The sequence below is a fragment of the Rhipicephalus microplus genome, chromosome 9, assembly GCF_043290135.1.
Source record: "Rhipicephalus microplus isolate Deutch F79 chromosome 9, USDA_Rmic, whole genome shotgun sequence".
NCBI lineage: Eukaryota > Metazoa > Arthropoda > Arachnida > Ixodida > Ixodidae > Rhipicephalus > Rhipicephalus microplus.
In genome coordinates this window covers 81,069,664-81,096,166 of record NC_134708.1, presented here as the reverse complement: position 1 = coordinate 81,096,166, position 26,503 = coordinate 81,069,664, and the positions used below count along the sequence as shown (strand labels likewise).

Genomic DNA, 26,503 nt, shown 5'->3' with positions numbered 1-26,503 from the left:
CTCATTTTATTTGTTAGACGCAGTATTAATGAGATCTAATGGACAATCATGCAGAGGAAAGGATAGAGGATGTTATTAGAAGTAATTGTAATGTAAACGTAAGAACAGCGAATGAAAACATAACTTCCCGTGGGTAGAGACCAAACCTGCGACCTTTGAATAATGCGTCCGATGCTCTACCAACTGTGCTTTCCATTGAACTTGTCATATTCACTGTCCATGTGCTTCAAATCGATTTCACCCCTGCAGTGTGACAACCAGCTTTTGGAGGGTGCTGTGGTAGGTTCAATACATCAACTATAAAAGAAAAAAGCAGATGGCTCTTAATTTCGACTTGGTTTAGATGAATTCATAAAGGGCCATGTCGTGTGCTTTTATTACTATGGTAAGATAATACATTACAGGCAAATACTCAGGAGGAGGTCTCAAGGTTACAAACCGCAGGCAGGACCTCCCAGACGTTAATACACTGTAAACCTTTTCACAGACCATTCCAGAGTGCCACCCATAATCCTCTCTGGTCTACATGTTAAAACAGACGCCCCCCCCCTCCCCAAAAAATGCACTACTGAAGCTATGACGTCGGCCTTCATACTCTTGCGTGTAGTCAGCACGGTGGCAATTTTTTTCTCCCATGGAAAGGTATATAGTAAGGTACAACTTTAAAAGTCTGTGAAATTTCCTCCTCAAAACAAGATGCACACAAGCCTGCACCAGTGCATAATCACTCCAGATTGCTGTCACGAGGCGCATATTTGCTGAATTAGACCACAAGAAAAAGCCGTCTCAAAATGCAGCCCCATCCCCCAGAATGAGTAGACCTATATTTACCAACACGAACGCTCAAGCAGAGACATGCAGATGTGATAAGGGAAAGAAAATATCTAGAAGCCCAATAAGGAAAATGGCACCAGGTAATGTTTCGAGAGTCTGCACCAGACTGGCTATGCTTTTACCTCGATATAACGAACCCAGATGTAAAACAATGTAGGTTATAACGAAGTAAAAAAAATAGTTCTGTAATAGACAGTGTAAAAAGTATAGCTTCAAAACAAATTTTAGATAATAAACTTATTTTCTTATACAATGCAACTTTGTTATGATGAGATGTGGTTGTACTTTTCTTTATTTCCATCGCATTGCACTATACCCCCTCCTTCATCCACGTGCTTCGCAGCACAACGCCTCAGTTGCTACAGGTGACGATGACGATCATGCATTCATATCCAGGGAACAATGGAATGTGGCACTGCAAATTGTCTTTGACAAGGGATCACATGAAAAATAGCTGATCACCGATAAGCCCAGGACGGAAAGGGCATCAGTTATCGAAAACGGGTCCTTACAGATATGCATGCGACCGGTGCACTCTGAACTGGCCACATTACTTTGCGCTTGCAGGTGCCGTGTTTTGTATGTACGCTATCCCCCGATTTTGTGCGTTATGACAGGCTTCATCTGAGGGAGGAAGTTTCCATTTTAATTATAGGAATAATACAATGCTTGCAACAAACAGCTTTAAAAAGGAAAAGAAAAATTTGCAGGATCTACTTCGAGACGATCAAAACGCTCCTGCAGCTCTTTGACGTCTTCTTCCACACAGCTTGCAATCTCGCGCACGGTCATCTCAAGTTTCTGCAAACCGAAACAAATGAACGAGACCATACACTGTAAGGTGCAAGGAGCAATCTAGAAAATAGAAGGCATTGCTGAGAAAGCACAGTCCTTTAGTGTAGTCAATGAAGCACATTAATTTTTGGCCGGTGCAATGCCACCCCCGAATGTAATTTGTATTAACTTCGTCAACATTCAGCACTTTGGGCTTTAGCCGTATTCCAATGCATGATGATGGCGAAACAGAAGTGGCAGAGTGCCTACGGAGTGAAACGTTACAACAGAGCTTTATTTAAAGTAGAAGAGGTATAACTTCATAGGCATAAGGTACTTCAAATAGTGTACCAATTCCCAACCACGATTTCGCTGCAAAACCGCAGAAACAACAGTCCTTTACAGCACTAGGCAATGTAATGTAGCGACGAAACTGCCGAGTGGCAGCTGAAGCACTCCCATCTCGAAACTTGCAGCACGAAAAATAAAACCGTAAAAAAAAAAAGCGGTCTTGCAATCAGCTAAAACGTGCGCCTGTGGAAAACGAGACACGCTTCACTGCAACATAGCGGTGACGCGCGGACAGTGTGTCGCATGCTTCTCACAACGTCAGCGCATCATTATTTACCCATTCTTCCCGGGAATACAATGAACAGGCTGGCGCAATTCGCAATGTATGCGAACCTCCGAGTGCTGGTTGCTTCAGCAATTTGCGCAATTGCACTGTTGGCGGAGTTCGTGCCTGCAGCGCCTGCTTCGAGAACTCGTTTAAGCTTCAATGATAATGTTTTTCAGCCAAAACATCGCGAATTTTGTCACACTGTCTATTATTAAATTCTTTATCATACAATTGGCGAATGGTCGCATTATGACATGCTGATGAAGCGAGGAGCAGGCAACATGCTGCCCACGTGTCATTATTGCAGTGGAGATGCCTTATTTTTGAAGGTGCACATTTCAGTTGATCGTGCCATTCTTTTCAAAGCGAAGTATTTCTTAGTGAACTTTGGCGACTTTGACCGTGTCTACCTAGCTGCCTACGACTTTTAGCTATCCTGGTTGTTTCAATAATAGTATCGATAACAAATTTGGTATGGCATAACATGGCTATATGACAAGCACGATTAACTAGCTATAACATGAAAATCATGATATCCATGTCATTGATGTCATGATTTACATTTCATGGTGTTGCTGCTCTTGCAGCGGTTTCCTTCACATGACATATTGCAAAACAGGTATGGTATGACATGACTGCATGATGAACACAAGTGACAGACCCTAACGTGGAAATTGTGACATATATGTCATGTACCTCATGACTACATGCCACGCTCATAATGCGCTCGCTGCCGTTTCCCTAGCTCTACATATACCAAATTTGGTATTACGTGAGGTGAATAGACGACAAATGTAAATGACTGTCCAAAAATGATAATCATGATATTGAATCATGTACAGCATAATTTACGACCGCCTCGTAACGTTGTGCTGATTTTAAATTGACATATCAACCCTCCTCATTCGTGCTTCGCATATCATCGATATCCGCTGTACATGGAGCTGCCACTTTTTTTGTGACAGCATCGAGGCCCGGCATTCCCCGTTGTTTACGGCAAAACTGTGACCTGGTATTGCTGGTCAACATAAACGCCGAAGCTGCAAACTAGTCGGCAAAGCAATCGACCAGCCCTGACCACTTTCCAAGTTCTGAAAGCATTCCAGCAATTTTTGTATATTTCGTTAATTTGAAAACTCACCTAATCTGAAGATTTTTCAAGATCCAGCGACTACAAATTAGCGATATTTTACTGTATATCTATAATTGTAAGAATTAACCATGATAACTTTATATAATCACATTTTCATTCAAGTGACTGATGAGATCCTGCAATATGAAATGTCATTGTATTCAACAGATAGAAAAGATTGCAACAGAACTAATGTTATGGTCCTATCTTTTTTTAGCTGTATCATGCTTCAACATTTCTTAATTCATTTATTACAAGAAGGCAATTTTACTTCACCCATTTTGAAATTGACTTTAAGCTCCCCTTCGTGCATGAAGGACATCTTTTTTTATTTGATTATAACTAAACGCATCTTCGGAAATTGAAAAAAAAAGTTGAATTTCCACTTCTTTTGAGCTTCTTTTGTGATAATTCACCTGTTAGGCCAATGGAATCTGGCAACTTTTGTGCATCCCCACTTGAGCATTTAAAGGATCCCAGCATCGCATTTCTAGCGTGGTCCTAAAACACTGCGAAACTGTGGTAAAGGCTCCCAAGAAGACGCAAGGCAAACATTATTGCACAGCTTGTCTGGAATTTACTACTTTCAAAGTCAGGTAGAAGTCATCCCCTCTTCTCAAGGCAAATGATACCATAAACCCATATCACTACGCCATAAAATAAACCCAATGTCCACAACTTGTGGACAATTTGAGCATCGTGAGCTACATATTTATAGTAGCTGTCACAGGATGACGCGATTTGCCCGTGCACTTGCTTGCGATCACACTGAAAGTCAGCCTTGGGTTCGATGAAAAAAAGAAAAAGTTCTCAAGATCCCAACGTATGCTGACATAATCAGTGGTGCAACGGCCAAGATGAAACTTGGAGCAATTTTCGAAGCAGTAAAATGTTACTTTTAGAGCACTAAACTCCTAATTTGGAGCAGCTTAAGAGAAAAAAAACAACATATTTTATCATGAAAGACCGAATTTAGAGCAGTATAAAAAACGCTTACTTATAGAATATAAATATATGTAGAAAACATTCAACCCACCCAAATCATGCGGAGGGAACATGAGCACTGCTATTTCAATAAAAAGTAATATTCTGAATTACCCCACTGAGACAACAATGAAGTTCACATTAGCATTTGCCTCACCCATTGAATTAATTGACAGACTCCGCACATTTAAATGCAGCTCTGCCTTGCTGTGGGCCTAAAAAATTCGGGAGATTCTTAAAAACCAAGAGTAGGGGTGGGGAAAAAAGTGGCACATAAGTTTTTTTTTATTTTTAGAGCAACAGAAATGTCATTTACTACTCAAGTGCCACGACTTTCTTTAGACGTCAGCCATTATACTAGCACTCAAAATTGTGCAGCCCATACACACATGAAATGTGCTGTCCCGTGACTAGAGCTAACAGCCTCTCCCAAATCGTATTACACTTTTTTGCAGGACACCAGTGTACTGCGGCGAAGGTGGATTAGGCCTAAAACATATGCAGCGTTTTTCGGGCGTTTCATACGCCGGCGTATGAATTGCCTCGAAACGTCCACTTCTGGACGATTCAGATATCTTCAGCATCTGTGCCGACGCCGGAAGTGAGTCGACGAATGGAGTACGAATCAGCGCACGGCTGCCAGCGACTTCCGCTACGTAACAGCATCGTTGCTGCTGTCAAAATGGCTGCCACCCGCCTCGGATCTATTAAGTTGTCGCCGCGCTCTGTGTGACCCGAAAAGTTTCAACTGATGCTTGTATTTGACTTAGCTTGTTTCCCAGAAACTTCAACAGGAAGCGCTCGAGATTTCGTCGAATTGTTTTCGAGTGTCACACTCAAGCCCATTGGTAGGTTATCAGGTGTATTGACTGAATGCGTGGCCTAAAGGATGTACAACTTCCAAGCTCAGGGGTCAAATATTGCAAGTTTCTGGTTCTTCCGATTTTCAACAGCTGGCGCTAGAAGTAAAAAAAAAATGGTGGTACTGTGATTAGTTTTTCTCACCTCAGAACTGCAAATAACACAAGAAACTGGTTTTCAGGAATATTTCTATTTGCTGCATTGATGGACATTGCGCGATGCTTTGTGGGGTCTCGGGTTCATTCTCTTTGACACACTGTGCGATTAGAGTAGCCACCTGCCCGGTTTTAGATCGGCCGGGCCGGTTTTTCACACAAGGGGCCGGTTGCTGGTCCGCACTTAGGACCAGTTGGTTTTTTGCTCATGGTATCCCAAATATTTGTTTTTTTACTCTTCTTTGTGTTCCCCGCACCTGTTGACTGAGCAATTCCACCAGCGCGGTCGGGGACTGAGTACGCAGGTAAAAAGAAAGGATGAGGGAAAAGAAAAGATGGGGGAAACGTGACACCTGCGTCACCGGATCGACACCGCGTGTCGATCCCCTACATTGATCGCCGGTGCGAGAGAAGCAATATCCCGCATACTGAGAAACGCGAGGGTCGACGTAGTCCACAAGCCATCCACCACCATCGGCTGCTTCATCCCTCGGTCCAAAGATCGCTCACCTGCGGAAAAAGCTCAGGGCATCGTGTACCGGATCACGCCACCTGCCCCACTTCCTACATTGTGGAAACCACGAACTTCCACGAAAGAATGCCACAGCTCGAGAATAACCTCCGCCGGTTGAACCGAGAACGGAGCGCAGTAGCAGAACACTGCGAGTGGTTTCACCACCATATCCGTCCCGACGACGCGATGATCCTGGCAAAAGAAAGGCGCCCTCGCCGGCGGCTTCTCCTCGAATCCTGACACATTCAGCTGCAACAGGAAACACCAAACGCTCTACGGAGACATCGCCCTCCCTCTCCTGCCAGGGCTTGCGAAGAGTCACGGCAAGCCTTGCACGCATTCTCGATCAATCCTCCTTCCCCCTCTCCAAGACGATGTGCCATGCTCCCGATAGGACTGAAGAAAACCACTTTCTACCATGTACCCATAAAAACTCGAAGCAAGAACCCTTCAAACCCACCAATCGTTGGAACGGAGCGGAAATCAGTATCAGTAATTAGTTACGTGCTTTGCTTGCATAATGAGCCTTTGAAAACGTGAAAAATACGTCAGTGCACGTTCCGGAAAGAGTGGAGATCTCAACCCGAGCATGAGAGCTGGCTTCTGCCCGTAGACGACGATGCCACAGCTGCAAGGTGCACCATATGTGCAAGCATGTTTACGGTTAAATTTTATGGCGTCAGCGCTGTGAAGCATCACGCATCAACGCAGAAACAAGAACAGAAGAGCCCCGCCTCAAAACAGCCGGCTACAGTAAAAAAATTTCATTGTTCCAGCCATTTCTAGTGCAGAAGATAACGTGACTGCTGCGGAACTGGACACCGTATCTCATGGAATCAAGCACAACTACATTTACCTGTCAATGGACTGCGGCAGCAAGTTGGCACCGAAAGTCTTCTTGGATTCAGACATTGCTTCCAGAATGCGACTCGGAGGAACGATGATAGAACACCTCGTGAAAGATGTACTGGCGCCTTACGCAGTGGAGTGCATAGTTGAAAAACTTCGTCCAGCAGGCCGCAACCTTCCGTTCGCTCTCTTCACTGACGCTTCCAACAAGGGAAACAAAAATGTTTCCCCATTGCAGTGCATTTCTATGTTGTGAGTGGTACCAGAATACCTGATGCTCTCATCGACTTTTGTGAGCAGGCGGACGAGACTTCTGGCGTCATCTGCGAACTTTTCGACACAAGTTTGGGGAAGGTAGGCCTTTATTTGAAGCGAGCTGTAGCGTATAGCACGGATAATGCTTCTGTGAATTATGAGACACATAACTCAGTTTTTCAGAAGATGCAGAAAGATCAGCCAACTTTGTTGAAGGCCAATTGCTATTGCCATGTTCTGCATAACACTGCCAAGCACGCAGTCAAGCCTTTAAAGTTTGAAGTTGAAACACTTGTACTAAAGGTATTGAAAGAGTTTTCTTCTAGCTTGAAATGTGTAGAGGAATTGAAAACGTTATTTGAATTTCGTGATCAGGAATATAGCAAAGTTTTGTGTCATATTTCGGTTTGCTGGTTAAGCTTGTTTACAGTCTTGGACAGAATAATTAAGAACTGGACACCCATCAAGTCATACTTTCTTAGTCAAAGAGAGGAGGAGTGCGAAAAAATAATCTGGAGATTTATAGGCAACCAAACCGTTGGAATTTCAGAGAGAGTCACACTTCCGGAGTGCTACATGCACTTCATGCACTCGTTCCTTGCAATGTTTCATTCAGCAATCCTCATCCTCGAAAAGAGTCACCTTGAGTCGACAGAAATTTATGCTGTAATGACTAAACTCTGGAAGCAGCTGAATAATCGAAGAAATTATATGTTCTTCGGGGTCAAGGCTAATCTGGGGTTTGAAATCCTTCCTGGTGGACTAAAGTTGCAAAGCTAGATTTTCTGATTGTCTATGACAGGGCCCTTGCGTACCTCAGAAAGTGGTTGGACTTCAAGAACTCCCCGTTCAAAATGCTCGCCGAATTGGATCTGCACGAAAGTGCACCCACTTTATTGATGGTAATAAATGTGGGCAACCTTTTTGGTATTGACTTTCAAGAGGAAGGGGACGAACTATACTCAGAGCTTTGTCTTTTGAAGGATGCTGTGCCTGAACTTGTAAAATGTGATGAAAAATCAAGGTCGATGTGGCTGAAGTTCTTAAAAGAGGAAAAGGGCCCCTTCTTGCAGAACCTGATGGAGCATGTCTACTCCATTCCCTTCAGCAATGCGTTCGTGGAACGAGTCTTCAGCGAGATGAGAAACTTATGAACGGATGAAAAAAAAACAGCTAAGCGTCCCAATGGTTAAAGCGGAACTTTGTGTGTGGTATAATTTGGTGTACTGCTGTGAAGAATTTGTAAAAATGGCGAGAGAAAATAAGAAGCTCATCCGAGCCACTAAGTCAAACTCTAACTACATATTTAAGCTTCGCGAATAGGAGAAGGCGAGCACATAGGATTTTTTTATTTCTTTTAAGTGTTGTGAGTGTACTGCACATTATTGCACGTGTAGGTATACATGCATTGTATACATTTTAAAGGAGCACTCAACATCCCAGACAAAAATTACCAAAGAATAAAAAATCTACTCCGAAGACACGACTATTTCGATAATCAGACTTTGTTACACATGTTTTTGAACAGTTGGCCATATTTTTGTTTGCGTGCGGCAGCTGTACGCCAGCGTGAACTCCGCGGCTGAAAGGTGCATGTGTTCGTGTCCATTACATCCCTTTCTCTACCTCTCCTTTATATCCCACTCTCCCTCTACCACAAAGACGCTGAGATGTTAGGCCTTCTTTATGGGCTTTATCCAACCTGGGAACATTGTTCGCTGCAGGTGCTGCTCGTAGTGGTTTTAGAAATTGTAGTGGGGGCTGAGCGGGTTGAGAGACACGGCCGACGGAATGGCATCGGTGGCACGCCTGTTCTAGGCACGGCCGTTCGAGGAAGTTGAAGGCATGCTAGTTTAAGGCACGGCGTTTTGTGAAAAACGCATTAAATTCATCATTTTCTGCAAGTTTCTGTCTGAAATAAAGGTTGTGTCTACGAATTTGAGCACCCAATATTTTTAGTTTGGCTGAAAACCTCGGCGGCAAATATTTTGTTCAGCATACGTAATCATTTAACGCTTGTTTTGAGTGAAAACATTGTAAGACTAATGATATTTGTGCGCTTGCCACCAGAGGCTCATTGATTCGCTCAGTGCTGTGTTTGTATGTACGTGGACATATTATGTTGATTTTGAAGGCGGGTACAGTAAACGTCATCTCATGTCGAAGATTTAACGTGGCCTTTGTTTATTTTCCACACAACCTTAACTTCGTGACCCCCCGCTGACTAGCCGTTTTTTCTTTTCTGTGAAAGGTGGCAACCCTATGCGCGACGCTGAGCTGGCGTTGACCTTGGCGCTCCTCATATGCTTTGCCACCCTCTCTGGCGGCGTTGATGCGATGACGCCGAGAAAAGCGCCGCCGGGAAAACGCTGGCAAAAACGCTGCACATGTTTTGTGCTTTAGGCAGCGATCTGCGTGCATTAGAGCAAGGCCAAGTAATTTTCGAACCACTACACCCGCCGCCACTATTTCTTTTTATCTTTCGCGGTGGGCTTAGGTTTGGGACAACACATCTTGGCTCGCTTGCAAGATGTGTTCAACCAGATAAAGTCACTGCGCGTGCCCGTTGGCCCAGTGACGGTGCCAAGTCATCGCAGCTTTAAGCCAGAAAAATGGTTAATGCATCATTATTATGGCAACCAGCATGGTGGCTGGCAACGATGGTGTTGGCAGTATGTCGACTTTGTTCGCGCGTGGAAAAGGCGGTATACTAACACGCCGTAACTGCGTTCGCTGACTCAGAAATTCACGGTTACCATAGAGCGTTGATGGCTACAGCCACGCATTTTTCTTTGGCTTTAAGTTCCGTCATCCAGCCAGCGACAAGTATCCTATGGTCAGCGGATCGACAGGCGCGCGGCATTGTTCCTTTATCCGATACTTTATCTGGTCGATCACGTCTCGCGAGTGTCCTCACCTAACGAGTATATCAGTTATGGTCTGCGAGCTTGGTTTGATTCGTGATGCAAAATGCAGGTGGCTAATGTGGTGACCATTTTTCCCAGACATTAACGTAACTGAGAAAATTTTGAGGCCAGTCGGGCATTTTGGCACCAGTACGGCGTAAATTGAGCAAATTTCATGATTTTGGCATAGCTCAGCGCAGTAATGGAGAATTGTATCAATTTGGCGCAATTGGCGCAGCTGTTGCACCCCTGCATAATGGCAGTTCCGTGCTCCCGTCACTATCCCCCACCCTCCTCCCAAAGCTTTCAGCACTCGCAGATACGAACATAGAGGGAAAGTGGTTGAAGCTTGTGACGAACCCCAGTAACTCCACTCATAATAGATGGATTCTAAAAAAATTGTGTGGCAGTCGTTTCGTGAAGCCATTCGATGATTTTTTAGAAAACCAATGCAGGACCCCTTTAATTCTGCAGAGCAGCAAAAAATGCATCCTGCAATCAATAATCCAATCGGCCATCAAGTCCTTATGACAGTGCAAAATATTGTCACCTGTAACATTTCCACATCAAAGCTTGTCACCGTAAGGCCGTCATCGGGCTTCTCCTTAAGCTTCGAGCTCCTGGTCAAATCTTGCAGCAACTTCATCATAGCTGCGCAATCCCTGAAAGAAATAGTAGTGCTTAAGTATGTTTAAAGGGTCCCTAAACCACCTACGATAATTTGAAGTAAATGTAAATGCATTCCAAGTAAATGTAAGCATCGAACTCGGAATGCCGTCACAATCAACAACTCCCAAACGCAGCAGTGCTACAAGCCACATGCACATAACAAATTTCAAGAAACAATCCGTTCTCCTATCGGGGCCTTACAATAATACCCAACATTGGCCGTGACAATATTCTTGTCCGCTTATGTGATCCACAAAATAACCTGTTTGTCTGCTCACACATTAGTGCACTTGCTGCTTTTCCTCCTCGTGTACTTCCCACCACCACATAAATCATTTAATTAAAGAGACACTGTTGCCTGGTGGCAACTTCAGACTAATTTATTCCCCTGCCTGGACATCTTTCATCTCTTCCACCCCACACAATATCTCTTATACTGCCCCTATTGTGGAGTGAAGCCCATGGTGAACCACTGCACCCGAGAATGTCTACAACCACCGGGCTACCGTCCTATTCCTCCAACCCTCACATTCCTCCTGGGATACTGCGCTGACCAGCTCAGAACCACAGAAGCTGCGTCGGCTGATCCAGCAGGCACATGGTCTGGCACGAGTCAATGAGGCCCTGAACTAAGAGCTCCACCTAAGGAGGACAACCCTTTAGGCCAACATGAGTAAGTTTTTTCTCTTTCTCTCCTCACACTCGGCTAAGAGAGACGAGCCGAGGAATGGAGCTCTGTAATGAAGCAAAAAGCTAAACGAGCGAGGGCCTCCTTTGGATCATCAAACGCTTGCAACTCCGCAATTGCGACACCATTTCGAAAAATTCTCATGGCTACATGCTTCTGGAAGACTCGTGCACAGCTGCAACGCCGTAACTACATGTTTAGTTGTGGTGTTGGTGTCGTTAGCTGCGGTCTAGGTGCCCTTTGACAAAAAAGGCTTCGCCCAAAAAGCTTCTCTTGTCTAGAAGCAATGATCAGTCTATTGCATTGTGGTCCTTAGCAGGTCTTTCTTTATTTTTATTGGGGGGGGGGGGTTGAACTAGTGTTCTACTGCAGGTAAGGAAGGGGGAGAGCACTGGTATATTGATTGAAGGCAAGTACCGGTGAGCCTTGAGGGTGACTAGCGCACCTTTTGCAACCTCCTGCCAACGTCTGTGTATTACATTAAAGGAACATTAAAGGGTAAGGTAAATGGGTCACCTTGGTTTCAGCTCTACATATCCCGAACGTAACCATATTTTACTGTAAAATTTTGCATGCTCAATAAGAATGCTCATGGCCTTCACTTCATGCAATTTTGACCCCAAAGCTTTGTTACAATTTCCTACTTAATTTTATTGTGGAGCGTAAAATTAAGTGCAGCTTTTCACAGAAACAAAAAAAAAACATTACCAATGTGAAATCTGGCATGCTATTTCCACATTGTAGTGACAGTAACCCCAAAGCTTTAAGAAGTGGTTCTCATATTTGTCACACAAGAAAACATATTGTCCTCGCATGTCACGCGCGGTAAGAGACTTTCTATTAATCACTTTTTTCCCTTAATTAGGACTTGGCCAGTTTTTTAGAGTGTGGCGCTCAGAGTATTTGGAAGTGATTTAAATATAATATGAGAGAAGTTCAGCACGAACAATTCGATAGCTTTCGAGAAAAAGTACAATAGGTCCCAAGCATTCCCAGAAGAACGATCGCCAGAAAAACGCGCCTTCATGTTTAAAGTAAGGGGCGAAAGCGCCCGCAATATAAACCAATGGCTACGATACAAAAGCATTACTGCTAGCTAAATTTGCAATTCAAACGTTTCACGGTAGCCTATATCTAAGAACACCTCATTGATATTAAGGGCTTCACGAAAGCTGATCATTTAAAGGGATATTGACAGAAAAGTTTGCTGCTGAGATAGCTTGCTAGTCGATTCCTGTGAAAATGTGTATATATACTACCATAATTCAAAAGCAAATATCAATTTGAAGGTAATTGACAGGAATTTCGAAGTTGGTGTGTGCAATCCTTTGCAATAGGATAAGCCCCGTGACATCATCTGCGGTGACTCGAAGGTGACTCCTAACTTCTTGGACATCGCTAATATAGCTGAACTCCAAACAGGCACAGCTAGTATGATGACATAATTGTCGCCATTGCCTCCTCGCCACGCTTGCACCAACAATCTGCTAAATTTGGCGGCTGCTCACATGTTTGTGCCTGTGGCCAAAGTGTGGGAACCACCAAGAAAGTAGTTGCCATCACATGTGAAATGACAGTAACAACATCGTGCAGAAAATGTGGCAAGCAAAAGAATGCCAGCAGACAGTGCAGGCGGTGTGGAAGCGCATAACAGTTCCACGTGCCGTATTACATGCTAGGTGGTGTTAGTTGTACCTGGTGGCTTGTCATTCTCTCAGCTCTTCCAAACAAACTGAGACTGGTCGGCAATAAATAGGCTGGAATCAATTATCTATTGTACGCTGTGTGGTGCTGTTTGTGTGCGTTCGTGCAAGGGCGAACACCGCGTTATGATGAAGAGTATCTCACGTATAACAAAGAACTGTGACAGTCAGAACTGTTATTTAAAACTAGGTAGAAGCGTAGGCCTAGCCAGCGAAATCAGCGACAAAGTACGGGCAGAGCGTCTCGTGCTTTGCACTGACAATGTGTTGGCCTAGCTTTGCATGACCCATTACACTCATCATTACATATTTCCCCCTCGCTGAAGACGGAGTCAAGTAGGTGTTCTAAGGTGTCTGGAGAACATGTGGTTCGTGATACGGTTTAAGACGATACACGTGTACGATTTTGCGTCCTCGGCGACGCAGGTCCGGAGTAGGCGTGAGGGGTTCGATGAGGGTAATTGACAGCGGAAGTTTTCTCTAGGACGCGATAAGGACCATGGTACCTGCTGACGAACTTTGTAGATGTACCAGGAGCAGCAGTGGGAGGCACCCACAGCCAAACAAGAGAGCTGGGCGAAAACTGGTAGTGGGACCGTCCATCGTCGTGACGAAATTTTTGTAGCCCTTGTTCTTGTGTTGTAAGGGCACGAGATAATTGTCGACATTCTTCCGCATACCGAGCGGCTTCGGAAACCGGTATCTCTTCGGATGAGTCGGGTCGGTAAGGGAGAATAGTGTCGATTGGAGATGATGGCTCTTGACCATAGAGTAAAAAGAAGGGAGAAAAGCCTGTCGTCGCTTGAGGGGCCGTGTTGTAAGCGTACGTTACGTAGGGAAGGATAAGATCCCAGTTGGTGTGGTCGGAGGTGACACACATAGAAAGCATGTCGTCAAGAGTACGGTTGAAACGTTCGGTCAAGCCGTTTGTTTGTGGCCGATATGCGGTAGTACAGCGGTGAATAACGTGGCATTCTTTAAGAAGTTCTTGAATAACATCCGCAAGAAAGACGCGGCCTCGGTCGCTCAAAAGTTCACGTGGAGCACCGTGACGCAGAACAGAACGTTGCAGGAGGAAAGACGCGACGTCACGTGCCGTCGCGGCTGGTAGAGCGGCCGTTTCTCCATATCTCGTGAGATGGTCGATCGCTACAATTATCCAGTGATTCCCACCTGATGTGTATGGCAGAGGACCATAAAGGTCTAACCCAATCCGCTTGAATGGTCGCACTGGGCACGGTAACGGCTGTATTGGTACAGTAGGACGGCTAGGATCGTGCTTGCGGCGTTGACACTCTGTGCAAGATCGAATGTACTTTTGAAGGAATGTGTACATGCCGCGCCAATAAAACCGAAAACGTCGCCTGGCGTAGGTTTTAAACAAACCGGCGTGTGCACACTACGAATCAGCATGGAAAGCAGCACATATGTTGGCACGGAGATGCCTGGGTATGACGAGTAGCCGTTTGCGGCCGTCAGGGTGGTAGTTGCGGTGATAAAGTATTCCATCACGTATGGCGAAGTGAGAGGCTTGTCGGTGTAGTGTTCGAGATGGCGGGTCGTCGAGTGCTTCAGATAGGTAATCCATCAGAGACGCAATCCACGAATCTTTGCGCTGCTCCGCAGCCATGTCGATGGGTCCTGATAGTGGAAGTAAGTTTTCTTGGATGGAGACACACGCAATATCAACAGAAACAGGCGAATGCTAAAGAGCATCGGCATCGGCATGCTTTTGGCCTGAATGATAAATGACACGGATGTCGTACTCTTGGAGCCGTAAAGCCCACCGTGCCAAGCGTCCGGAGGGATCCTTGAGGGAGGATAACCAGCAGAGCGCGTGGTGATCGGTAACAACATCGAAAGGGTGGCCGTACAGATAAGGCCGAAATTTGGTAATGGCCCAGATGATCGCTAGGCATTCTTTCTCAGTTACCGAATAATTTGCTTCTGTTCTTGTAAGAGTGCGGCTCGCGTACGCAACAACATATTCTTGGTAACCAGGCTTTCATTGGGCGAGTACAGCGCCAAGACCGACACCGCTAGCATCCGTGCGGATTTCTGTGGGAGCACTTGAATCAAAATGTCGCAGTATCGGTGGTGTTGTTAGCAGTTCACGGAGCTTCGCAAAAGCACTGTCACAGGCTGGAGACCACGCAGATTGATTGCGGTCTCCCTTAAGTAGGTCACTCAGAGGTGCTACGATCGAGGTGAAATCCCGGACGAAGCGGCGGAAGTATGAGCAAAGCCCAACGAAACTATGCAGCTCCTTGAGAGACGCGGGCCTCGGGAACTCGCTAACAGCACGTAGCTTAGCGGGGTCAGGAAGAACGCCATCCTTCGACACGATGTGTCCTAGAATGGTCAGCTTGCGTGCTCCAAAGTGACTCATTTTCAAGTTTAGTTGGAGGCCAGTTGCAGAAAGGCAGCGTAGAACCTGTTCCAAGCGACGAAGGTGCGTGGAAAAATTGGGCGAGAATACCACCACATCATCTAAGTAGCACAAACACGTGTTCCATTTGAGGTCCCGTAAGATAGTGTCCATCATGCGCTCAAATCTTGCCGGCGCATTGCATAGGCCGAATGGCATCACATTAAATTAGTATAACCCGTCTGGTGTAACAAATGCAGTTTTTGGTCTATCATCCGAATTTATGGGCACTTGCCAATACCCAGAGCGTAGATCAAGAGAGGAAAAGAACTTTGCGCCTTGTAAAGAGTCGAGGGCTTCATCGATCCAAGGCAAATGATACACATCCTTTCGTGTTATTATGTTTAGGCGACGATAATCTACGCAAAAGCGTATTGTGCCATCCTTCTTTTTAACTAAAATAACCAGCGACGCCCAAGGACTGTTTGATAGTTGAACGACGCCGTGCTTTAGCATGTCACCTACTTGTTCATCGATGACACGGCGTTCAGTCAGTGAAACACGGTATGGTCGCTGCCGTAAAGGTGGGTGATTACCTGTGTCGATCTGGTGGCATACGGTAGATGTTCGACCTAAGGTGGCACTGTGACTGCCAAAAAATGGCCGAAACTTGTCAAGGAGGCTCAAAAGCTCACAGCTCTGTTGTGGGTTTAGGTCTTCGTCGATTACACGGTTGAGAATGTCGGCAGTGGAAGGGCCATTCCGGGAACTACAGGAGAGGGCGCTCACTTCTGATGATCCATCAGGAACGTCAAGTGTAGCGATGGTTTCGAATGATTCAATTGAGCCGATACATTCGCCCCGAAGCAGAGTAATTGTGAATGGGAAAGGATTAGCCACAGGTACGTTGGTCGCACCGCCTTGAAGAGTAACGAGAGGGGTTGGGAGCGGTGATAGGTGGCTAAGACGTGTGACATGTCCGGGTAGACCACATGAAAAGCAGATCGGTCGGTTGTCGGCAGTGCGCCATAGATGAGGGACTCGGTCCCTAATCCATGGTCCTCTGCCATACACATCAGGTGGGAATCGCTGGATAATTGTAGCGATCGACCATCTCACGAGATATGCATGACCCACTACATTCATCATTACACACGCAACAGCGTGTACCCTCTACACAACGGCAATCGCGGTCACCATCTCCGATGAGAACCACAGCCACTGGGCCATGTTTCAAGGTGACAGCACGGGGATGCTCCCCGAACCCTCGTCGAGAAAACCGAAGGCAGCGGCCTTCGGGAGCAAGGTAGCTGGTACTCAAACTGCGGGAGACCGCCCATAGACGCTTGCAGGCAACGCCGAAGGCATTTCATCAGAGATTGAGCGCAGTACCGAAGAAACGCCGACACCCACTGCTGAACCCAGTGAACGCGTGTCACTCGACATACCTGTGCTGATGGACGGTTTTCAGGCCAATGCCTTGGTAGATACTGGTGCAGACTATTCAATTATCAGCAGAAGGCTAGCAAAAGATCTCAGGAAACTGATTACGCCGTGGAATGGAACGTGAATTCGAACCACTGGAGGACATGTTATAACACTGCTGTGTCGCTGTACTGCAGGAATGAAAATTCGTGCATCAACGTTTGTAGTGACCTCCCTCGTTCTTCGCGACTGCTCACGTCAGCTGAATATCGGCATGGACTTCCTTCGGGAATACCGTGCCATCAAAAATCTACGTGAGCGCATCGTGACCTTCTCGACTCAAGGCGCAACAGATCGAAATACTGCTAACTGCCGTAGACCTGCGCTGCGTGTTGCTGACGACAGTGTGATGCTGCCGCCTCGAGCAACTGTTCCCATCAAAGTCCCTTGTGAAGACCTCCGAGGCAGTGACGTGGTGGCCAAAAACAGCCTATCATTTCTGCTGCTCCAATGTGTATGCGCCGCCCGAAATGTTGTGCGTGTCTGTGACGGACAGTTAGACACTAGTTACGAACTTCAACTACAAACACCGGCATCTTTTTCGTAGAACCACCGTAGCCTATGGAGACCCTGTTGTTGACGTCACGGAGTGCTTCGCGTCCTAAGAAACGCATGAGGCTGAGACATTTCTAGACCACACCGACATTATTTTGACACTATGAGACGACAGGAAGGCTGAACTTCAAGACCTTTTAAGGGAGTTTCAATCTTGCTTCGCCTCTTCTTCCAAAGTCCGTCAAACACAACTCACAAAGAATCGAATTCTTACAGACAATGACGTCCGCCCCATCATGCAGCAGTCTTATCGTGTTTCTGCCAAAAAATGCAAGGATATTCAGACGCACGTGAAAGAGATGCTCGATGACGGGATTATTCAACCATCCAGCAGCCCTTGGTCTTCGCCAGTCATTCTAGTAAAGAAAAAAGACGGAACGCTGCGATTATGTATTGATTACAGGAAGGTCAATAGCATCACAAAAAAAGACGACTACCCGCTTCCACGGGTCGATGACTCTCTCGCCAGGTTACGACGTGCGAAGTATTATATGTCCATCGATCTAAAGAGTGGCTATTGGCAGATTAAAGTGGATGAACGAGACCGAGAAAAAACCGCGTTTGTGACTCCAGGCAGACTTTACGAATTCCAAGTTGTTCCCTTCGGCCTCTGTTCTGCCCCTGCCACATACCAGATGATGGATACTGTTCTCGCTGGCTTGAAGTGGCAAAGCTGTCTTGTCTACCTCGATGATGTGGTCATCTTCTCCGAGAGCTTCGAAGAACATCTGAAGCGCCAGAGAAAGGTTTAGGAAGCCATTCGCACAGCTGAGCTCACGCTGAAACCCAAAAATTCAGCTTTGAAGAGCGGAAATTTCTGGGACATGTCGTTAGTGCGGATAGAGTGGGACCTGATCGAGAGAAAACAGCTGCCGTCGCCGCCTTCCCTGTTCCATCAGATGAAAGAGCATCAAATAAAAGACTTGTGCGCGTATTATCGCCGCTTTATCGCCAACATCTCGAAGATAGCTGAACCGCTTACTCGACTCTCCCGAGATGGCGTGCAATTTACTTGGAGGGCAGAACAAGATAGAGCGTTCGCAGAGCTACGGTACAGAATGCAAACAGCACCTGTTCTTCTTTTCTCGAAGCAGTTAGCGAAAGATGGCTTTCTCTGAGCAGTTAGCGATTCCGTATTCATGCGAAGAGAGCACACAGACGAAGAATTGCGCCCAGTTATTGACTCCCTGGAAGGCCGGAACTCTTAGGTCCATCAACAAATTGCTCACGAGCTGTCCTCCTTTTGTCTAAGAAGAGACATTTTTACAAGAAAAACGCTCGTGGTAGCGACAAAGCCTTCCTACTCATTGTTCCTATACTGACATGCGTGATGACATCTACCTTGCGTGCCATGATGAACCCACGTCAGGATACTTGGGTTATTCGCGAACTCTCGCCAGAGAATTCCAACAGTATTACTGATCGCAACTATCAACTAGTGTACATCGCGATGTGAAAGTCTGCCATGAGTGCCAGTGCCACAAGACTCCGCCTGGGAGACCCGCGGGTCTGCTTCGGCCGATCACATTATTGCGGACACCGTTCCACTTCATGGGGATGGACCTTCTCGGACCCTTCCCTTTGTTGTCCTCTGGAGCAAATAGATTACATATGTGCGACAGATTATCTTACTCGTTATGCTGAAACAAAAGCATTACCCCATGGCAGGCCGCGAAGTTCTTCGTGCACCAAATCGTACTACTGCATGGTGCCCCGCCATGCGTCATTACGGACAGAGGGACGTCATTTACAGTGATGATGGAGGACATATTTAAATTGAGCTGCACAATACATCCAAAAACAATGGCTTATCACCCGCGATCCAATGAACTGACAGAGAAGCCTAAAGGGCCACTCACCAGGTTTGACAAATTTGAGCTGACAAGCGCAATGCGTAGACGAGGCGTTCATGATTACGTCTCCTAAAATTTGCAACGCTACGCACCGCGGAAATGAGTCAAATTTCAAGATGAAAGCTGCTCCCCTCCCCTCTGCCGGAGCACGCGTAGAGAATGAGGGCATGACGTGGTCGTAGGAATGGCCCCACGTACACGGCAATGCAGTGACGTTGGTCCTCTACGTAGACGACTCTGCTGTGACGTTGTCAACAGTATACCACGTGACGTGGCAAAAAGTATTTAACACAACATGCGCAGTTTATGTATTTGTTGCTTTAAGAGATGAATAAAACTTTCAATAAATAATGAGACGCAATAAAAATTGTGCGCGTTTTCCTTTCATTTTTTCCCGTGAAATGCTACGGGATGCGGAGCTATGTGCCAGCGTTTCGCATGCGTTCGGGTCCCCGCGGTCAGCGCATTGAGCAGACGACCACTTTAGAACTCTCCTACGCGTTCGCGCACTCATTGTGCTCACCTACTCTACCGCGTCTAAGCCAGCGTTTCCAAACAATCTCGCAGAAACAAGCAGAAGACCACAAAATAACGCTGGTCAACAAAGCAACGCCGCTCGCGTGCACGGGGGCTGGGCTTGTTCGGCACGTCATGCGCACGTCACCTCTTGGTCGGATACCGGAGAGGGTGGGGACGAGATTTGGCTTGCAAAGGCTACGCGTAGGAGCGGCAAGGGTTTCGAGCTCGCCTCCTTTTACCCTCATTTTGCGCCGCTTCAAAAAACCTGTTTTCTCCGCTCGTAATGAACCGATTCAAATAAATGTTTGTGGCAAAACGTTCCTCATCGGACACCCAACAACTCCCACTGTCTAACTAAAATTCGGTATGGGGCCTGGTGAGTGGCCCTTTAACAAGACCATAGCAGACATGCTGTCAATGTACATAGACGTATAACACAAAGCCTGGGACGAGATTCTTCCATACATCAGGTTTGCGTACAATACGGCAATGCAAGAAACAACGCGATTTCCGCCTTGTTTACAGACGCAACGTGCGAATCATGCTCGATGCTATGCTTCCGTGCGACCAAAGCGATGAACTTGCTCCAGACGCTGAGCAATACACTCAGCAGGCCGAAGAAGCTCAACAAATAGCTCGCATAAACACTAGTCACCAACAAGATCAGCGGCAGACGCACGGCATTACAGCTTCCGCCGTCGAAACGTCACCTACCACCCTGGGGACCAAGTGTGGGTGTGGATTCCTGTCCGGCGACCAGGCTTATTTGAAAAACTTCTAAGCCGTTATTTTGGACCGTACAAGGTTCTTAGACGTGTCACAGACCTTACCCATGAGGTATTTGCGGACGACGCAGTGTCTTCTCGTCGACAGCTTCAGCCCAAAACCGTGAATGTCGTTCAGCTGAAGCCCTACTTCACACAGCAGCCTTTGTGGTTTCATGTGTGACAACAGGCCGTGACTTCGCACGGCTGCTGCTGTTTGTGTTCTCCTGTGTTTTTATGCCTTTTCTTTTTGCGCTTGGCGCGAGTGTTGGCAAAACTTTCTTATATGCGCTGCAAGTAGTGGCACTCCCTCTCTTTTGCATCTCTACATCTGCGTATGTATGCCTTCATTTTTTTTCTTTCTTTACGTGGATCGAGTCCATGCTTTCAAAGGGGGGACTATTGCCACATGGTCTGCTTGGCTGAGATCCATGAGTGAAAGAGGACAAAGAAGATCTATCTAAGCTGCTGATTGGCTAGTCAACTCAACGCTTCCATGAAATCAAGTTTGTCGTCAGAAACGTGACAATATCATGAGACGCTGGCCTGTATACTTCGCTTTTGTTTCTCCATCACATGCGGCAGCCCCTCGGTCGGAGCTCGTGAACGTGCAGGGCTGGCATGTGCACTTTGGACTGGCTTTGCTTGTCGTAATGGGGCTGTTGACGTTTAGCTTGGTTCGCAACAACTGCAATGCACAGATTGGTGTGCACAGCACTCGGGCGATGTCAGTTTACGTTGGAATAAGTAAGGAATGTTCCTTTGCAACAGCTACCATTAGTCGCTTTAGGCACACTTGGCGTTGCTCCGCGTGAAGCTGTGCTCACAATTCAAATTAGGCAGTATCATAAGCGTCCGTAAATTTTACATGTGTACCCCTCTATTACATATTTTGGAAAATAACTGCATTTATGAACTCCATGATTAGACGTTCCATAATGGACATTTACCTCTGGAAGTAAAATAACATTTTTAGTTTGATCGCCTTGAACACTAATGAGGAGTCAATTATGACAACTTGGCAGTGCAAACAAAGTAACAAGGTATTCAAACTGCACTTGTTTGTGTACCTTGCTACTTTGTTTTCATTGCCAAGTTGTCATGATGAATTTACACCACCCAGCCCGCCTATCAACTCTTCTGTAATGAGGTATTCACTTTAGTAGTTGTCAGCCCTGCACGGTGTTTCAATCAAGTAACCCATGGCAGTGTAGATACAAATGTACTGCATGTTGTTCAAAGGGGTTATTACTCGCCTTCCGATGTTTTTGTGCTTTGAGCTTCACCTTGGTCCAAATGCACCTCAGATGCTGGCGACAAAACATACATATCTGCAAGACTGTTCACGCGAACAAATGAAATCTCAACCATACACTTACTCGGCACACTTCTTGTTGGAGACTACTATGTCACAGCCTTCGTTTTCTGGGTCTGGGGCCTCCTTCGCTGCATCACTGAATGCCAGTGCGGCAGCGTTCATTCAGTCGCAGCTATTAACTGAAACCAGGAGACAGCAGCGTATGAACTGATAGAAGTTTCAGTTTGTAAAAAGAACCAGCAAGAATAGTGCGGGGCATTGCGTACACTCACCTACTCTGCTGGGCTTGAGGTAGGCGAGTTTCTGCTGGACTTCGAGTTCGGTGATTTTCATTTCAGTCTGCAACGAAAAAATTCAACAGAGTGATAGCGAAAGGAACTGGTCAGGAGCCTTGGCTGCTTAGTTGCACAGCTAAAGGCGAATCAAGACACGCAACAGAAAGGGATGTTTTACACTGGCTTTCTACTACTTTGGCAAAGACTCTTTAAACTTGATTTTTTCTTACCCCTCTTGATGATCAGAAAATAAAACAATGTAGCTTCAAGCAATATCGGTTGAGTTTCTTTCAACCATTTCATGGCGTTATTTAAAGCGGATTGCTTAGCCTGGCAATTATAAACACAGAGTTTTGCCTTCGCTTTTATTGTCATATAATTGATTGATATTGATATGCCCGGGGAGGGGTTGAGGCTGCCACCCAGGATCCGGCGAAGGACGACTATTGCGACGCGGCTCACGAACAAGAAAAAGATGCGTTTAATTTACATATTTGCAAGAGAAGTACATTGCAGCGAGAGCGTACTGACGCGCCTCTCCATCTAAAAGGCCCAGAGCGCACTCGAAACGAGCGGGCCAGCGAAGTTCAGAGAGAGAGGTCAGCGCACTCCCGACACGCTCCTTTTATAGCCGTCCGTGCACGCGCTAGACGCCGACTGCGTACAGCAGGCCTGCCGATGCGCGTTCCTCGCAGCGCGCCAAGAGATTTCCCGCGTTTCTGTGAAACGCGGACAGCGTGTGGCAGGTATGCCGATGAGCGTCCCTTGCATGCCGGTTCCTTGTATTGCCGGTTATGACTATATGTGGCGTTTAACCGTCACCCCCGGAAAATCTTTTCAGGCCTGCGCCCAGCAATTTGACGTCATTTCCGGCCGGCCGACTCTCGGGGAAGCCGCAGCGGCAGCGAGCGCAGCGCGGGCGGCGGTGGTGACGGTTCGGCGGCGTGGTGTTGACGGTGTTTCACGTTTGTTGCTTTCCGTTGTTGTTTTGCGGCAATTTCGTTTCCGTGCGTGATGCTGGAGTGATGCGACAATGCCGAATAAGTGTTGTGTACCCGGATGCACCGGCAACTACAAAACAGGAAAGAAGATACAAGTGTTTTCCTTCCCTAAAGACGCCGACGCTCTCAAACAATGGCTACGCGCCATTCCTAGGAAGGACTTCGTGCCGACTTCGTGCACTAAGGTAAGAATTTGAGATGCTCCTGTTCTTAGCTTGTCGTTGCTTGTTCGGGTAGAAATCGCCTATGATGGGAAATACTTGAGCGTGTGGCCGCCGGGCCTCGCGAAGCGCTGACGCCAGCAGCGTTCGCAGCAAGGATGGTCAGCTGCGCTTTGTTCACTAACAGTGCCGTGGTGTCGTCCATTCTTGCAAGCTCTCGGTGGAAGCGCTTCGTGGAGTGCGGTGACATCACGCTCCCGTGTTTCCTTTCATGTTGCTTGTACCGCTTAGCGCAGCGCTTTTATTTAGATGCTTGCGAAACGTAGGTAGACTTTGTTTTAGCTACACGGACTGTAAACACGGTCATGCAAACGGGAGCGCATTTTTTTCTTTTGAGAAGTGGCGTCTCAGACGTTCTTGAAACGTTTGTGCAGGTGTGCGCGGATCATTTCGACGCTTCATGCATCGAGAAGACGGCATCGTAGACGGATCCAAGGACAGGGAGAGTTATTGAAGTTGCACTCCCAGTACCACGGTTGCGTCCTGGATCTGTCCCAACGGTATTTTCCGGCTGTCCGTCCTACCTATCAGTACGAGACCAGAGCACGAGAGAAACCCCTGACGCCAAGAGGAGCCGACAAGAAGCCTCCCAACTCGCCCGTGCTGTAGAAGAGTCGCTGGCGTCATATGAAGCGGAGCAAAAACGAGACCGGTTTTCGTCCCTCGAAGAACTAAGGGCTCGCCTGCAAGGGGTGTCAGTGTCTCCAAAGTGGACTGTGATTCATAAAGAAGAGTGCTCCATGTTTTTGAACATTATCGACTATCGTGAACCTTGTTTGAATGCGTCATTGACCGTGTTTGCAAACCTTGAAGTCTTTGCCTGCTATCAAGGTTCACCAATCAAGAACCTTGGTAGCGCTGTTGTACCAGACTCAGTTCAAAAAGTAAGTTCCTTGTTGGAAATTTTGAACAACCTGTCGATGCTGTCTGAGGAGCGCTGCACTTATTGCCACCTGGCTCAAGCAATACATTCCCTTGTTTGAGCCTTGTTTCCAGTTTTGTATCTCTTTACAAGTTGTTAGCTTTTAAAGGTGCTGTACTTTTTTCTTTTTTTTTAACTCGAACTGCCTCGGTGCCCACTGTAGCAGTTGTACAGTCCGTTTTGGTACCTAAGCTGTGTACACTTTCCTTGGGCACTCTGTGTACAGACATGTTGTGCACTGTGATTTGTTTTTTTCTTAGATTTTTGTTTGATTTTTTCCCTAGGACATGCACCTACCTGTGGCAGTACAATTACTTTTCTTTCTGTCATTTATCATGCTGTGGACCACAATTTAGTCACCAGTGTTCTTTTGTATTGTATTTTTTGGCAAGTGTTTGAACCTGATACCTTGTGTTGCTACTGCTACTATGATAAACGAATGGTATGTTTTCCTCTAACCTACAATTTAAATGAAAGTGTGCTTTTTCTGTTCCAAAGCTCGGGGATGTTTTTGCTGTTACAATCTGTTTTGTTTTCTGAGTTTTATGTGGCAAGATATTGTGTTTTGTACTTTTGGCATATTTTCAGCATTAAGGGCAACATCTTGTGTTGCCTGTCGTCTGCCTGGACCGAGAACAATGTGCACTGTGATATTTGTACAGACGGCGTCTGGCTGTGATAAATAAATACGCATTATTCCATTCACGATATTCATTATTTCTTGATACCTTGATAAGTTCCCCCGCAACGGTGGCTCAGTGGCTAAGGCGTAGCGCTGCTGAGCACTAGGGCGCAGTTTCGATACCCGGCTGCGGCGGCCGCATTTCTGATGGAGGCGAAAAGCAAAAACGCCCGTGTGTACGAGATTTCGGCACACAATAAAGATTCCCAGGTAGTAAAACTTGATCCTGAGCTCTCCCCTACGGCGCGCTTCATCGCCTGCGTTGCGTCGGCGCGTTAAACCATACAATCAATGGATACCTTGATAAATCGTGCGGACATGGTGTCAAGGAACCTCGCCCGAGTCGGTAGGCGTGAAGGGCGCTCGCGGCTGGCGCAGCCACCCAGCGAAGGGCGGCCGGCCGGCCGGCGCGATGTGACGTCGTCGACGTCACGTCACGTGACGCGCAGGCCTGAAAAGCTTCCGGGTGTGACGGTTTAACGTCCTAAAACCACCACATGATTATGAGAGACGCCGTAGTGGAGGGTTCTGGAAATTTCGACCAACTGTTATTGTCGTTTAAAAGGTTTCATTCAGATAGTAAAGAGTTTTTTTAACACATGATGAAATACTGTACTACTTTTCGCAATTACCCCCCCCCCCCACCCTATAATAATCTGTCAGGGTTTGTCATGAAGGGTACGGTTGATGTTTCAGGCCGTTCGCTGTATACGCCGCGACTCGAGTAGTAAACCTTGTACTCGAGCGAACGACCCAAAACCGCTGCTTCGGAACCCTTCCACCGAGGTTTGCACACTACGCTCCGCGGCGAAACGGGGGGGGGGGGGGGAGGGGGTCATGCGCACAGAGAATGTCTTCAAGACTTCGCTGTACCGTCGCCACAGTACCCGCTGAGGAAGAAACCAAGTCGTTTGCAAAACGTCGGGCTAACACTTACGTATATTCACGTACTTCACTTTGGTTGGAGTTAAAATAGCTTGCCCATGCTAAATCTCAACTCGTTGACGCTCGAAGCGTTGGGTGAGAGCTCCATTGCTTTTCCGGCGTTTACCACAGGCGCAGCATTGTGCGGAACGTACACATACCTCCAACAATTCCTCGACGAGATTCTTGAGGCGCTGGAGCTTTTCCATGAAGCTGGCAGAAACAACCACGACGCTGAGACCACACGCACGAGCCAAATGGAACGCGGGCGCTCGTTACGTCGTTTTGCATTACCTCTGCTGCTACGTCATTGGGTACGACACTACTGCTGCGCAATGTAAACGCAGCTGCGTTGGTTATTGTAAAATGATAAAATTTCTAAAATTACTCTTCTATTTTCTTATTGCTTTGTGGTTTTTTTACACTAGTTATAATTTAGCGCAACGCTCACAAAAAAAAAGTACTCTACGCTTTCTTGGCCAATTTCCCGAGTGGGTATGAGGCTTAAAAAAAAACAAAAACAAATACTTTTACTATTAATACAAACGCGGTGACTGTTTGAATTCTAGTATTAGGATTATCTTTACGCTCGAAAAGAAGCAGTCCATTGGCGTCGATTGCGCTTTGGTCGTTTGAAGCAATGCTGTAGTGTACTAGAATTCTAGTACACTAT

The 26,503-nt window shown here is 46.6% G+C and overlaps 1 protein-coding gene and 1 long non-coding RNA gene across 2 annotated transcripts; one reads left to right on the top strand and one right to left on the bottom strand.

The window, feature by feature from the left end:
• Window positions 1–1,095: 1,095 nt before the first annotated feature.
• Window positions 1,096–26,124, bottom strand: LOC142771381 (uncharacterized). Its single transcript, XM_075872858.1, has 5 exons — window positions 25,992–26,124; window positions 22,078–22,144; window positions 21,867–21,984; window positions 10,434–10,545; window positions 1,096–1,635 (listed from the first exon to the last, which is right to left on the bottom strand). Exons 3-5 carry the CDS (start codon window positions 21,965–21,967, stop codon window positions 1,519–1,521), a joined length of 330 nt encoding a protein of 109 aa, XP_075728973.1. The 5' UTR covers window positions 21,968–21,984; window positions 22,078–22,144; window positions 25,992–26,124; the 3' UTR covers window positions 1,096–1,518.
• LOC142771380 (uncharacterized) lies at window positions 22,912–24,927 on the top strand. Its single transcript, XR_012885885.1, has 2 exons — window positions 22,912–23,266; window positions 23,677–24,927. It is a non-coding gene; the product is annotated as an uncharacterized LOC142771380 (long non-coding RNA).
• Window positions 26,125–26,503: the final 379 nt, after the last annotated feature.

What these genes read in the sequence shown, in the direction of transcription:
- LOC142771381 (XM_075872858.1), bottom strand. Translation starts at nt 21,967, where the DNA reads ATGAACGCTGCCGCACTGGCATTCAGTGATGCAGCGAAGGAGGCCCCA. An exon ending in TCCAACAAGAAGTGTGCCGA is followed by an intron (nt 10,546 to 21,866) that starts GTAAGTGTATGG and finishes TATTTCTTTCAG; the next exon opens with GGATTGCGCAGCTATGATGA. An exon ending in TTGATGTGGAAATGTTACAG is followed by an intron (nt 1,636 to 10,433) that starts GTGACAATATTT and finishes TTCGGTTTGCAG; the next exon opens with AAACTTGAGATGACCGTGCG.